At 37.0% G+C, this 14,118-nt stretch overlaps 1 protein-coding gene across 7 annotated transcripts in view; it reads left to right on the forward strand.

The window, feature by feature from the left end:
- The first annotated feature begins 4,249 nt into the window (after nt 1–4,249).
- Nucleotides 4,250–14,118, forward strand: part of LOC121427258 (titin homolog) — a 53,751-nt gene continuing 43,882 nt past the window's right edge. For 2 of the 7 annotated variants that reach the window (XM_041623587.1, XM_041623588.1), the window contains exons 1-4: nt 4,255–6,149; nt 11,994–12,082; nt 12,818–12,846; nt 13,488–13,629. In XM_041623587.1, the coding sequence (XP_041479521.1) occupies nt 5,297–6,149; nt 11,994–12,082; nt 12,818–12,846; nt 13,488–13,629 (1,113 nt within the window). In that variant the 5' untranslated portion in view covers nt 4,255–5,296. Of the gene's footprint in view, nt 6,150–11,993; nt 12,083–12,817; nt 12,847–13,487; nt 13,630–14,118 lie in introns of all 7 variants that reach the window. The other 5 variants (XM_041623590.1, XM_041623589.1, XM_041623583.1 and 2 more) reach the window with 4 other exon arrangements.

Genomic DNA, 14,118 nt, shown 5'->3' on the forward strand with positions numbered 1-14,118 from the left:
TAATTAATCAATGAATTTATTTACGATAAGAAAGCCCAGGAAACATTCTACAAGTTTGCTACATGCAACATTTTCTTTCAAAATGATCAGATAAAAAGTAACGGCACCCTAAATAACAGAGTGTATTATACTGCGTAGAGGGGATCACGCTAAAATAATGCAACACACAGGGGGTTTACAGGTGAACGCATGAAGAGTTAAAAAGCACCTTTTACATGTATAAAATGCGCTAAAATATAAAAACACGGTGATATTGTTTGTTTTTCTAGTAATGCTTCCAAAATATGTTGTAATTAATTTTTTGAAACCTTTTTGTAATAGGTAAGAAGTAATGTTTACAATTTTCTTCGTGTGGTTCTGCAATCGCCCGGTTGACCTTCGCCGGGGAAGAAATGTCAGTGCGAAAGGGTACATTTTTTTCTTCGCCGGTGAAGTGAGGAATGCGAGGCGGAGAAGTTCGCCGGTGAAAAATGAACAGGGCAGCATGAAAGGGGTATAAGGGGTTACAGCTCTGTTATAACTTTACTATAATTAATTTCATTGCTTGTATTTTCTTTAGGCAAGTAGGGATTGGACAGTGTTGATAACTCCCCCTCATCTACAGAAAATGACACTGTGAGAATATTTGTTACTGTTGCATCTAGTGTATGTGATATGGTTGTCGACATCTATAGACCAAAGTGAATTATTATGTACCACATGGGGGTCTGGTCAGGTCTGCAGATAAGTAAAATCCCTAGTTTCCATGGTTACTGTAAAACAAACATGGATCAACTTCAGAGTCTGTTTGATGCTCTCCAGAGAAAAATGCACTTATGATTTTAAAGGAAATAGGGTGACTGCTAAGGGGAGGGGAAACTAGTAGGCCTATATAGCATGCTATGTATTAACAAGTTCCCTGATGTCATTGTGGTTTACATCTTTTTCACCTGTTAATCGTTTTTGCAAACCATTTCTTTGTGTCCTCACACCTTTTGATAATTTGGATATCAGTGAACAATGTGAAGTGGGGATTTGCCTTAAATATAAAGCAATAAGGGCATAGTAGAACTAGATCTATACATGTACAATGTATTACATAAACCTATTAAAGGCAGTGGGATTCAGGATCACATGCACTGTCTCTTCTTCCTGAGGAGAATTCAGTTCATCATAGTCTTTTTATGTTCAACCCAGATTTTCTTCATGTGTGTACAGTCTTTGGCACCCTGAGAGGTACTATAGTGATTTTGACAGAAAAGAGTAATTGCTACACCTTAGCTGTCAATACCAATTCTGCAAAATGCAATGATCGCAGTTCAGAACTATCTTCACAATTGAAGTGAAAGTGACTATTTAGGAGAAAGGTTAAAGTTGAAGTTCAATAGCATAAACATATACCTGCCACATTCATGGGCATATGCCAGTACTCACCTTTACATTCACATCAAGTAAAGTTTTTTCTTATTTTTCTTGTCTGATCCATACTGGATTTAAATGGCATGGGCATATGGGATTAAAAAATATATCACTTGGAAGTCGATTGTGTTTTCTTTTGTTTCCACTGTATATAGGCTGCACACACAGACTACAATTAAAGGGGAATGAAACCTTTGGAACAAATAGGCTTGTGTAGAAACAGAAAAATCAAAGAATAAGAATAAAGAAAGTTTGAGAAAAATCGGACAAATAATGAGAAAGTTATGAGCATTTGAATATTGCAATCACTAATGCTATGGAGATCCTCCCATTGGCAATGTGACAAGTATGTGTGATGTCACTGATGAACAACTTTCCCTTTGGTGGACTATAAAATACCCTCAAAATGTCTCTGTTTGCTTTTTCTTACGATGATACAAACTCTTTATCCATTATGTATTCTTAAAAAATATGTATTACATGCCCTCATGTAGAAAGAACACATGATCTATGCATAGATGTGATAAAAGAGGCAATTCAAGTGAAATATATACTAAAGTAATGGGGAGAGTTGTTCATCAGTGACATCACACATCTTTGTCGCATTGCCAATTTGCTATCTCCATAGCAATAGTGATCGCAATATTCAAATGCTCATAACTTTCTCATTATTTGTCCGATTTTTCTCAAACTTTTGTTGATCTGTTTCTTTGATTTTTCTGTTTTCACACAAGCTATCTTGTTCCAATGGTTTCATTCTCCTTTAATTTTGAATTAAGAAATGACAAGGGGCAATGAGTTCCAATTCATAGACAATTCTTCAACATATCTAATCTCTTCTATAATTTGGAAAAACTGAAGACCCAACAGTTGATCAAAGTTTCAATCACAGTCTTTTTAGCCTTCAGACTACATGTCCCCCCCTAAAAAATACAGTAAAACAAACAATAAATTTCTCAAAAATTTTCACCAGTACTTGGGAGGGGGGTGAGAGGGGGTAAGGGGTGATGAGAATTATGTCCCCATATCTCCCCTTATGCCCTTTTTACACAGGATTTTCGTAACCCCGGACTATCGCTAACCCCGTACTATCCTTAACCCCGTACTATTTTTTTTCCTTTTCACACATGCCAAATTGTTATTGCTAACCCCGGATAAGGAATGCTTGCTTTTTACACACGAAACTCGCTAACCCCGGACTAGTGGATTTTGTCGATCATTCGTAGTACAAGTACTTCACTCGTACACTTTTTACACACGCTACAATTTCCTTAACCCCGTACTATAGGTGGGGCCAAATTGCCATTTAGCCCCACCTATAGTACGGGGTTAAGCTTAGCCCACTTTCGTTTTACACATACGATCTTAACCCCGTACTATTGCTCTTAGCACCGCAATTGGTGGGATAACCCTGCTTTTTTGCAGGGCCAAATAATCCCGTACTATAGGTGGGGTTAGCCCACTTTGCAAAAACGCTGTGTAAAACGAAAGTGGGCTAAGCTTAACCCCGTTCTATAGGTGGGGCTAAATTGCCATTTAGCCCCACCAATAGTACAGGGTTAAGGAAATTTTAGCCTGTCTAAAAAGGGTATTAGATTGGCACCCATGCCCGCTAGCCATCTTCGTTTATCTATCTCTGGCTTCTGCAGTTCATGTGGATTAGTGCAATCAAACTTGAGAGTAAAAATATTAGAATGAAAGGAAACATTTCTCAAGAAACACAAACTGGTGACCATGGACCTGACTAGGTATGGTTTAAAGTCTGATGTGGTGTAAACACTTCTTAGTTCTTCATCAGACTGTTTATTTGAGCACTGACCGCAGGCACAAAATGGTTCTTTTCAATGATCTCATAACCAGAGGACGGATTTATGAGGGCGGGATAATCCTCTTTAATCTTCAGATTATATCCACTTATGGAATTAAAATTTTAATGAGAGTTTCATTGACCATGAGGCATGTTTTAGATCTACATGTACATGTATGTGATAGGTTGTTAGTTTTATTCACCTTTCGTTGATGTCTAGAAACTAGATTCTTAGGCCTTGTTCCTTAGCCGATGGGAATACTTTCTCATTCATCCCAGGATGCAGTACTTGAACAGTCGTCACTGATGCCAAGCCACACTTATCACTTTCATTTACAATGATTTTTTTTTTTTGAGAGGTGGTAAATGAAGAATGATACTTGATAGATAGATTTATTGATAAACACATCATTGCGACAAAGTAGGGGGGACAAGAGACATTTTAAGGGCGGTCCACCAGAATTTAGGGGGGGGGGTGCAGGAAACAAAATTGACAAGCAAAAGAAAAAAGAAAAAAAGGTTATCAGCTAAAAATTTAGGGGGGCCGTTCACCCCGTCCCCCGCTTCCGCCGCCTATGCCTACACCATGTATTTGTAATAATAGGCCCTTTTAAAATGCAACATGGTTTTCTGTTTTTATTCCTATCTTCACCATAAGATACCTACATGTATCTAATGGTGCTTATTACAATTCCTTTAATTCAATTTTCAGGGAAAGTGTTATTGTTTTGGGGATACAACTATTATAAAAATTACTGCATGGCGTAGTTGCATCATAACAAGAGGCCTAATATAGAGAAAAACATATACAGTAGAATATTGTGAAATTGATTTTTCTTTCTGATTGCTGGCTAGACCGAGGACTGGAAGTAGAGCCAGATATCTGCCCTTCAATTATGATAATCTCCTGATGTGATAATTGAAAGTTGTTATGCACATTGGATGACCAAAGTTAATGTTTCTCTTATGGGGATGTTCCAAGATTTGCTCCATGTTTCATACCATTCTTGATTGAATTAGAGGGTCATTTTTATTTATAATAGGGCTAAGTACGTCAAACCATATGGGGCGTTTGATTAGTTTTTAATTACTTTTTCTTTGTTTTACTTGTAAAAGCAGCTCTGATTGTCTGTTCAATCACATCTGATCAAAGTTTAATGCATTGTCTTTGGCATCTCCAAGGATTCATAATGCAGTTATGGCTTGAGGCTGCGACAGTTGTCACAGAAATTCCTTCGCATTTTCATAGGTCTGTCATGTTGACATCACTTATTTTGCAAATCTTTCTCCTCCTTCTGCCTCATCAATGGACTTAAGCCTAATCATCAAGACTCAGTGAGGCTCACATGAGTGATTTCTAACGATGTTTCCGATGAGCAGCGCTCAAGCATTTCATCACCACTTTTTTTTCCTGATTAGCTGTGCTAGAACCACGCAGACATCAGTGTGTGGGATCATGTAAGGGGTTTGACGTGACTGATTTGTGTATTAGCAATCACGGATGTGGAGAGGGTATGTTCCCCAAGAAACTTCTGATCCGACTGCAAGGTGACATGGACTAATTAAAGAGATTTGGAATGTCTTGGCTTACGTTGTGACCTATGACTGTGCCTCTGACGCACTGGGAATTGGAAAGCTTAGCAAATTGTTAATTTCTAATGGCAAGTTAAAATTTATGTGGATATATCAGAAGATTTGTGAAAGTTGCTTGCTGGTGAAAGTCGGAAAGACCTAAAGCTGTAATCAGTTGAATGAGTCTGACAAAGATTTAGAAGTTAAAACATGCTCCCAGGAGTATGTGAATAGAATAAGGATTTCAGGTTAACCACGTTTACTGCAGGACTGCAGCATTTATTCCTCCTTAGAAGTTGATATTGAAGGAAAGATCGTCGAAAGAGACTGGAATGTTAAGAATGTACAATGTAGGTAAACTTTCAGTGTTAAGCCATAATATTAGCCAAGGATTTCATTCAACAATACTGCCTTAATGCTGGAGGTGCTTTCTCAACATTTTCATTGAAGGTAGTCTATTTACTTTGAAGTTCTTCACGGGAAGCCTCTACTGTTTGTACCCTCATATCCTCAACCAAGATGGAAGGATTGTTATGTTTGTCAAAACCTGCAAAAGAGTATGCGGAGTTTCAGGCATGCCCATCAGAAAACAACAATGCTGACCCTGATTCTGAGGATGTCCCTCACAAATCCAGCCTCTCTGGAAAGCTATCTACGACATCGATGACCTCTGTCGGATCGATGTCGGCAGTGAGCAACGAGGAGCTCAAGGACTTCCTAGAGCAGATGAAATGGCACATCAACAACAAGCTGGACAATACCAGGATAGAGATGGTGGAACTACGGAAGAAGGTGAACTCTATCGATGAGAAACTGAAGATTGTCCTTGAACAGAAGGAAGGTTCTTGTGAGCATTGCCATCAGGAAGTTGAAAATGGAACATTGGAACCAGGAGAAGAAAGCGGTGGAGCAGATGGAGATGGTGGAGGGGTTCCTTCCGCGGGGAACTCCAAAGGTGGTATACGACGAGGAAGTGGTAGTCTAGCAAAGAGCATCAAGGGTGTCTTCATGAACAGCAATAACAACAAAGTAGATAGGCATAGTCATGGAAATCTCAAACCAGATAAGCAGACCAATGGTGGACCCATTGCTGAGGAAGAAGAACTTGAGAAACGGAAAACTGTCACATTTGGACAAGATGTGGTTGTAAAAGAATTCCAGAGAGTTTTTAGTGGAAGGAAAAGATCAAAGAAAGGTCAAAAGGTCATTGTCAGGGAGGAAGTTCCAGAAGAAGATGAAGAAGAGGCTGAGGCTGAGAGGAATAATTTGGAAAATGGAAAGCACAGTGAAATTCTCAAAGAAAATGGGCATTCTAAAGATGAGGATAGTGATGATTTTACAGATTCTGAAGAAGAGACGCAAAGGTCAGAAGGTAACTATGATTTATTATACAAAAAAATGAACATACAATATGTCGCATGCATTACATTTGGATCACACTGGCAAACAGGATTTAGATTCTGTTGCCAGCTAAAAGGAAGAGCTTAAATGTAGGCTATAGCATATGCTCACTTATCTTTTGGTTAAAAGTAATGAATAATCAACAAATTCTTCTAAAAATGATTAAATCTTTCCATATTTGGAAACTTTTGTTGCGTATTATACATGCACCACAACAACTGCTTAATTTGAACGAGCGAAAGAGGATGTACTTGGAATTTCCTGTAATAAGTCTTGACATACTGTGCGACTTTGTTTCCTTGCTGTCATATCTGACAAACTTAAATGAATTTTAAAAGTCCAACAGAAATGATTGCAGCGAGTGTGTAGGAAAATGAAGTTTGTATGATTTGTTACACTCATTAACAATTTAGACAGTGAACTTGAGAAAATAAGTTCACCTACTTTAGATCATTAATCTCTCAAATTAGATACATTTCCTTCCCTGTTGAGTTCATGACCAGTCAGGGTTTAGGAAGCAATGAAATCTAGCCATTTCATTGAAAGCACACCTAAGCCACGGATTTAGAGATTTTCTGGCCTGAGATATGTAATTCAATCATAACCTTATGAAAAATCCCTGGGGAGTACCTCCATGAAAAAGGTTTTGAAATTATTATTGGTGGATGTGATCTTTCATTACTCCCTCATTAGGTGGTTTCAGACCGCCTCGAAGTTCGTCAGTTCCAGGTATCTTGGTAATGTGAAAGCAAACTACGCGTAATTTCCCCGAAAAAAATACCCGCTAAATAGTAGGGACTTGGCAAAATTACGAGAACTTTCGCAGGGATTTTTCCAAGGTCACAGGTATTTTGGCAATGTGAAAGCAATTTACTGGAACTTTTAGCCCAGCGTGTCGTTGGGCGCGGGGCCGTGGGTGGCTGCTGGGCTTGTGATTTTGAGTCTCGCGCCTTGCCTGCTAATCAGACCATACTGCGCATGCTCGTAACTTCAGGAACTTATCCCGAAGGTTATGTTTCTGGGCGATGTGAATGCAGGAATAATTAATGGGTATTTTTTAGCCTAAAAAAGTTCTCGTAATTTAACAGGGATTCTTATGATTGAAGCGGTTTGAAAATGCCCATTGCAATGTAGGTGGTTTACTAGTATTCTGCCCCATGGATGGAATGAGAATATATTATTGCAATTTAGATTATACAATACATTGAGACTTTTACCTCAATAGGTGGTTTCAAATCAAATCAAGTCAAATATATTGCTGTACACATGCTCGACCCCAAAAATGCATTTAAAGGGGTGTTATTTTTTTTCAGTTTTGGACGCGCTCCATGCATGACTGACTGGTGAATCGCGGGGTCAAACGTTAGGGTATCTTTTTTTCCCCCAAAGCTTTTTTATTAAGACTAGCCAAACGTGTTTTAGGTATGTTTTTCCCCAAGCTTTTTCCCTGGAGGTTATACTTTGGCGGCAACTTGTTTAGGGGCCAAATTGTGTTAATAAAGCCCGCAAAAAGTTGTTACGGGGTTATTTTGCACATGGAGAAAAATAACTTGTTAGGGGGTGTTTGGAAATATTTTGGTCATGCGTGTGTACATCAATACATTTGACTGCTCCCTCGATCCCTCACCCCCCCCCTGGGCCTTGTGGGTGATCTCCCACAATTCACCCGCAGCAAAGTTTTGAGCATGTTCAAAACTCTTCTTCGTTCATATCAAACTTACGTGCACTTCTGTGGGCAACTGCGTGTGAGATACATGCAAGATACTGTCGATGCGAGCGACCTGCGGGCAACTTGCGGTAAGCAAAATAGTTACCTGGAGGTCACATGCAAGGCTTGTATGGAAATGTGTGACAGGTGACTGTCGATGCGAGCGACCTGCGGGCAACTTGCAATTAGCAAAATAGTTACCTGGAGGTCACATGCAAGGCTTGTATTGAAACGTGTGACATGGCTTTAGTCTTAACTCACTTAAAGTGTCAATGAACTGGAAGGATGAACTGAGAATGGTGGGCTTGGGTTCATTGGATGCATTGGTGACGACAGCCTATCGTACATCAGAAGACATGGGCTCAGAATTGCATTAGTGTGTAAATGAAGCCAACATAGCTTGTTTCAAGTTTGAAAAGGGAAAAATAATTTTTTTGTGTAACTTGAAGCTATGTGTTCATGTTTGCCCTGTGTCAATGAACCATGTTTGAATAAACACTGTTGGTAATGGGATTGTCTGTTAGGTTGTTTGTTTTTCCAAACTTTAAAGTATTTCTGGCATTCATTTTGAAGAATGGCACATTCTTGTTTGTGATTTCATTTTGCTTGCATGTGTATTGATGTGTGAGTTTGTGTTTCTTATGAGTTTGGTTATAGCTTTGTGCTTTATGTTTCCCCTCCTTTCTTAGATTTAGATGGATATTTTCATTGATCAGTAACGAAATCTGACTACAGTATTGATTTTGTATTGATGAATTTTCATTCAGACGATAAATAATGTGTCAATGACACAACATTTGGATTTCCTCTTGTGAATATTATCATAAAATCATTCATGATGATATTCCTTTACCATTGAACTACTAACACAATGATATGCTTTTCACACTGTACTTTTTTTCCTTAACTCACTTCTTTTTCACACTTCGTTTTAGCAAAGTGTGCTAGCACGGTAAATAGTACGGTGCTATCTGGCCCTGCAAAAAAGCAGGGTTAGCCGGCTTATTGTGGTGCTAGCACCACAATTGCAGTGCTAAGAGATGCAGTGTGAAATGAAACTGGTCTTAGGAAAAGTGGGGCTAATTAAATAGCCAAACACAGAAGTCGAAATTGCACGTTAATCGCGCTCTGTATGGTAAAATCGTCAATATTCATTAGCTGAGGGATAGTCGGGGTTAAGGCATTAACCCCGGCTGATCAGATAGTATGGGGTTAAGAAAGACAGTGTGAATGAAAAAAAAAGATAGTTTGGGGTTAAGGATAGTATGGGGTTTAGGAAATGCAGTGTGAAAAGCATACAAGAGTGTTTCTTTTAGTTTACATCAACCATCTAATTCTCGGTATCAACTCACAAAGTCAATATTGAAGATAATATTAAAAACAAAATACAAATACAGGAACAGGTGATGAAAAAAAGAACGAGTGTAAAGGAGGAAGGAAATTAAGGGTTCCCAAGTGAGAAGGGAAGAGCATCTTTTCGATAATAAAGAAATATAAATTTGAAGGTGAAAAAATATCCAGGTCCCTGTACTGTGGTTATGCTGGGGGAAATGGGGGACATGAAGGTTAGGGTAAAATATTGGCCTATGGCCAGGGGTGTTGTGTAGTTTGTAATTTCCACTTAGCTGAAATATGATAGCTTGGGAATTCAAGCTCTTGTATATTTTTTATGTAATGGACTGAATTTGAAGACTACCAGGAGCTAAATGGAACCATGTGTCATTTGACTAGGATTGTACAAGACCCACTTAGCAGTATTTGGATAATAGGTTCCAAAATATAGATTTTTTTCTGACATTTGAATAAAGTAAAGTATTATTCCATTGCAACTAATTGTATTTGAATGAAATCAAAACACAGGGAGAGAAAGAAGTGTTTATAACAATTATATTAAATTAACAACCTAATAATTGTATTTCACCTCATGCTTGTTCAAATGAACTTGAGAAACTTTTTAGCATTGCATTTTACACCAGTAGCTAAAAACAAACAAAAAGCAAAAAAATGCCCATAGGTTTATTATAATATATCAGCTATGTCATAAAACGTGCAAGCTCTATAAATTGAGAGGTAAATATGTCAATTAGGAAATAAGTTGGGCCTAATCCCATAACTGCTCATGAATACTTAATTTAATTAGGAAATTGGTAGTTAGCTCATTTACCAATCCTGCTGAGCAGATCCTCTGTGTGTTTTATGTTTTAGGCGATATTTTCTGTTGTGCTTCCTCCAAAAATTAGGTGAATGGATATGCTGTTGAAAATTGATTGCATTTTAAAGAGAAGTTTATTTACCAAGCACTACAACTTAGACGTACAGTCTTGCAAGCATTATTATTTTATTACCAGGAGAAAGGAGAGGGGAGGGGTGGATGAGAGTAGCATTTTTGATGCAGAATAAACTTTTTTTTTCCAAGTTTGATGTGGACATGCTGATTCTGAGCCCCCCATTCCCTCTTAAAGGACAAGTCCACCCCAACAAAAACTTGATTTGAATAAAAAGAGAAAAATTCAACAAGCGTAACACTGAAAATTTCATCAAAACTGGATGTAAAATAAGAAAGTTATGGCATTTTAAAGTTTCGCTTATTTTCAACAAAATACTTATATGAACGAGCCAGTTACACTCAAATGAGAGAGTTGATGACATCACTCACTATTTCTTTTGTATTTTATTACATGAAATATGAAATATTTTAATTTTCTCGTCATCGTCATGTGAAATGAAGTTTCATTCCTCCCTGAACAGGTGGAATTCCATTATTTTAACATTTTGTGCTTCAGGCAAGGAGGTCCTAATCGTCAAATTCGTAAAAATTGAAATATTGTATAATTCAAACAATAAAAAACAAAAGAAATAGTGAGTGAGTGACATCATCGACTCTCTCATTTGGATGTAACTGGCTCGTTCGTATAACTATTTTGTTGAAAATAAGCAAAACTTTGAAATGTCATTTCTTTCTTATTTTTACATCCGATTTTGATGAAATTTTCAGCATTGTGCTTGTCTGATTTTTCTCTATTGATTCAAATCAAAATTTTTCTGAGGTGGACTTGACCTTTAATGCTTTTCATTCGACCGAACACTGATTTATTCATATTAGAAAACAAAATTTGTGTTTGGTAACATTCATGGATTGCAGCAAGCATCCAAATCTGTATTATATAATTTTCTGTCTTGAAAATGATGTTCTTGTCTTTCCTAGAGCAGTACAAATTAGCCATATTTAGTATAATTGTGACTATTACCATAACAACTTTATTAAAATAGTCAGTTCTTATCAATTGAAAAAATACACTTCGGCTACTTAGAGAATATCCCCCCCCTACATTTGTAGAAGAAAAAGAAATCAATAGTCATTAATTTCGGAAAGAGTTCATATTAGTTGCTATTGGATTTATGATTTTAAGCATAGCATCAATCCTTTCAGCCCCCCCCCCCCCCCCCCCCCCCCCCCCCGCTTCACCTCTCCCTCATGCACATATTTTGTTTAAATCCTGTTTATTATTTGATTTTCCACTGCTATTTTCATGAGGAAATATGATTTAACAGCTCATGAATCAAGATTTCCATGAATAAAATGATTGGTTTATTAAGACATCTTAATTATGCACTGTCTTTATTTTCTCTGGTTTACAACATTGCTTATGTACTATCATGGAGCTATTAGGTCCATGATACTATTGAGTCATGTTTATGTGGTCAGTACCGGAAATGTGTGATTCTGGCATGTATTGTACAATTGAATCCCTTACTTTAATTGGTAGAGTACCTCCTCCCCCAAACACTCTCTTTCCAATATCTTTTTATAGCCTTTCTGTACTTTTGTTCAGAAAAGCTTTGATTCTTTGCATTAATAATTATGGTTTTACTTTTGTACTGTTCCATAAAAAGTGGGTCTTGAATAAATTGTTAAGGTGTTGAAAAATAATTGAATTTTTTTCTGTTAAAATGTCATATCTTGAATTTTGAAAATCGATTTTGACCATACGTGATAATCATTGAGCACTACTATAGTTTCACAATCATGATATGTATTTGATCATTTTATTTTTTACCTAAGTTTTATCATTCCTGCATCTCACTTTTTTCATTTTCTTTTTGCAGCTGCTTCATCAGGAAGCAAAGGACTTACAATAGATATTGCAAAGCTGAGAGAAGAAGCGTGGAGGAATAGCAAATCTGTTGATGCACCGGTAAATCAGAATTATTTTGACTTTTATAGTTGAATCACCCCCACCCCAATCACCCTCAATTTAATCTAATCATTATGTGTGGGAATATGTGAACATATTATTTTTTTACTAAAAAAGGAGATGTATAATATTTTTCTGATTTCTTTTGGTAATTTTAACTTCTTCTGTACATGAGTTGAATGCATTCAATTTGAAATCGTTAAAACACCTTCATATGGCCAATACATCTGAATTATAGAGTGCCTAAGTGTGGCGTCAGTTGTCATGGTGTCTTGGCGGGCTGGTTCTAAAAAGAGTCGCACTTGACGATTGTCTGTAGACATTTTTTTTATGCAGATGACTTTGGCTTGTCTGAAGGATAGGTTGCAAGTGATCATTCTGATGGCAGCCATTTTCTCCTATGAGAAGTAGGTTTTTTTTCCAAGTCCATTTGTTTGGAACCAGGCCGCCATGACACCATGGCAACTGACATCATCGCTTCGGTACTCTATATAAGAGAAACATGCAAGTCCTATTGATTATGATAATATTAATAATGATGATGATGAAAATATTAATATTTCACATTTATTCAATTTCTTAAATATATTAATAATTGTTTGTTCTCAGCAAGCTCATCAGCTGATGAACTTGACGGTTCTGTTAATCTGCCTACAAACTTTTACTTACCAAGCTATACATGTTGTGGAAACATGCAATTTTATAAAAGTCATCTTGTTTATCCCTTTATTTCAGAATCAATACCAAAACACAACAATTGGAGAGTAAGTATAATCTGTTTCTGATTCAAACTTTTCATTTTTTCTTTAAAAATATAATAAACTTTTATCTACGATGGTATCATACTTCAACAACAGGTGCTATAAAGAACATGTGACCATTGTGTAACAGAGCTTGGCAAAGTGTTGTAATGTTAAAATTGTTGTTTTGTTCAGTATAAGGCCTACACTTTTACCCTTCAAAATTTCTTCATTATTGTTCATAGTTTTATGTGATTTCAAAGAGGCTTGCACTTCTTGGCGAGATCCACTTAATCCAATTGTTAAAATAAAGAGTACATTTTGATTGTAAAACTAACTTTGTTTCTGCATCATATTTTTTTTCTTCGGCCGCTCACATATCGTCATATTTTCAATGAATATATATTGGAAATAGTGGCCCACACCGTTGTATTGTCTGAAAACAGCCTCCTAAGTCCTTGACCCTTGTTCCTGCAGAGAATGATCTCTAGATAGCAAAACAAGTTTACCACTTTATGTCATAATTCTAAAATCGGGCTCTCATGATGTTCTTTTTTTAGATAGGCCTACAATGTTTTAACAGCCTAGCAATGACTTTGTAATGATTTGTGTCACATTACAAAGAGCTTTATGAAATACTCCACCTTGTCTATCCTTTCCAAAAGTCTTCCAGAAGATACCTATGAGATACCAGTACAAGATGAACCTCCGGCGTTACCACCCACCATTAGCAGACCGCCAATCAAGAGAATAATAGATGAAAGAGAAGACTTCTATGAAGATCCAGATGATCAAGAATCAGGAAGGGTTTGTAGATCTAGTTTTTTTCATGAACTGCAACCCATGATGAACATTGCTATTATGCGTGACCTGCCACCCTCAAAACTAACAGTAAATTGCCCCAGATGAATGTCACGATTTTCATTGAACGTACTAGACAAGACACATCCTAAGCTTTGAAATGGTTTACATTGTGTAATAATTAAATCAACAATAAGCAACACAGGTACTTGATGGAATGTAGATGATAGCCTGTGAGAGCTTCCATGATTGAGGAGAAAAAAGGGTTTGATTTGGGGTTTACTCACTCATGAAATGTACACTCTGCTTGGTCTTTTAAGTGTAACTTTCCAAATAAACCAGACAAAAAAAAACTTGGGGCCAGAGACTAATTGTGTCTTTTATTTGAATTTACAACTTCACATTTTCGACAGTATGAAGAATTATTATTTCAGATGAGCAAACTTATTACTTTTGACCAGAAAATATTCCCTGGTGGTTCCTTGTTGTTTTGGG

This window comes from Lytechinus variegatus, chromosome 14, assembly GCF_018143015.1.
Source record: "Lytechinus variegatus isolate NC3 chromosome 14, Lvar_3.0, whole genome shotgun sequence".
In the NCBI taxonomy this organism is placed as follows: Eukaryota; Metazoa; Echinodermata; class Echinoidea; order Temnopleuroida; family Toxopneustidae; genus Lytechinus; species Lytechinus variegatus.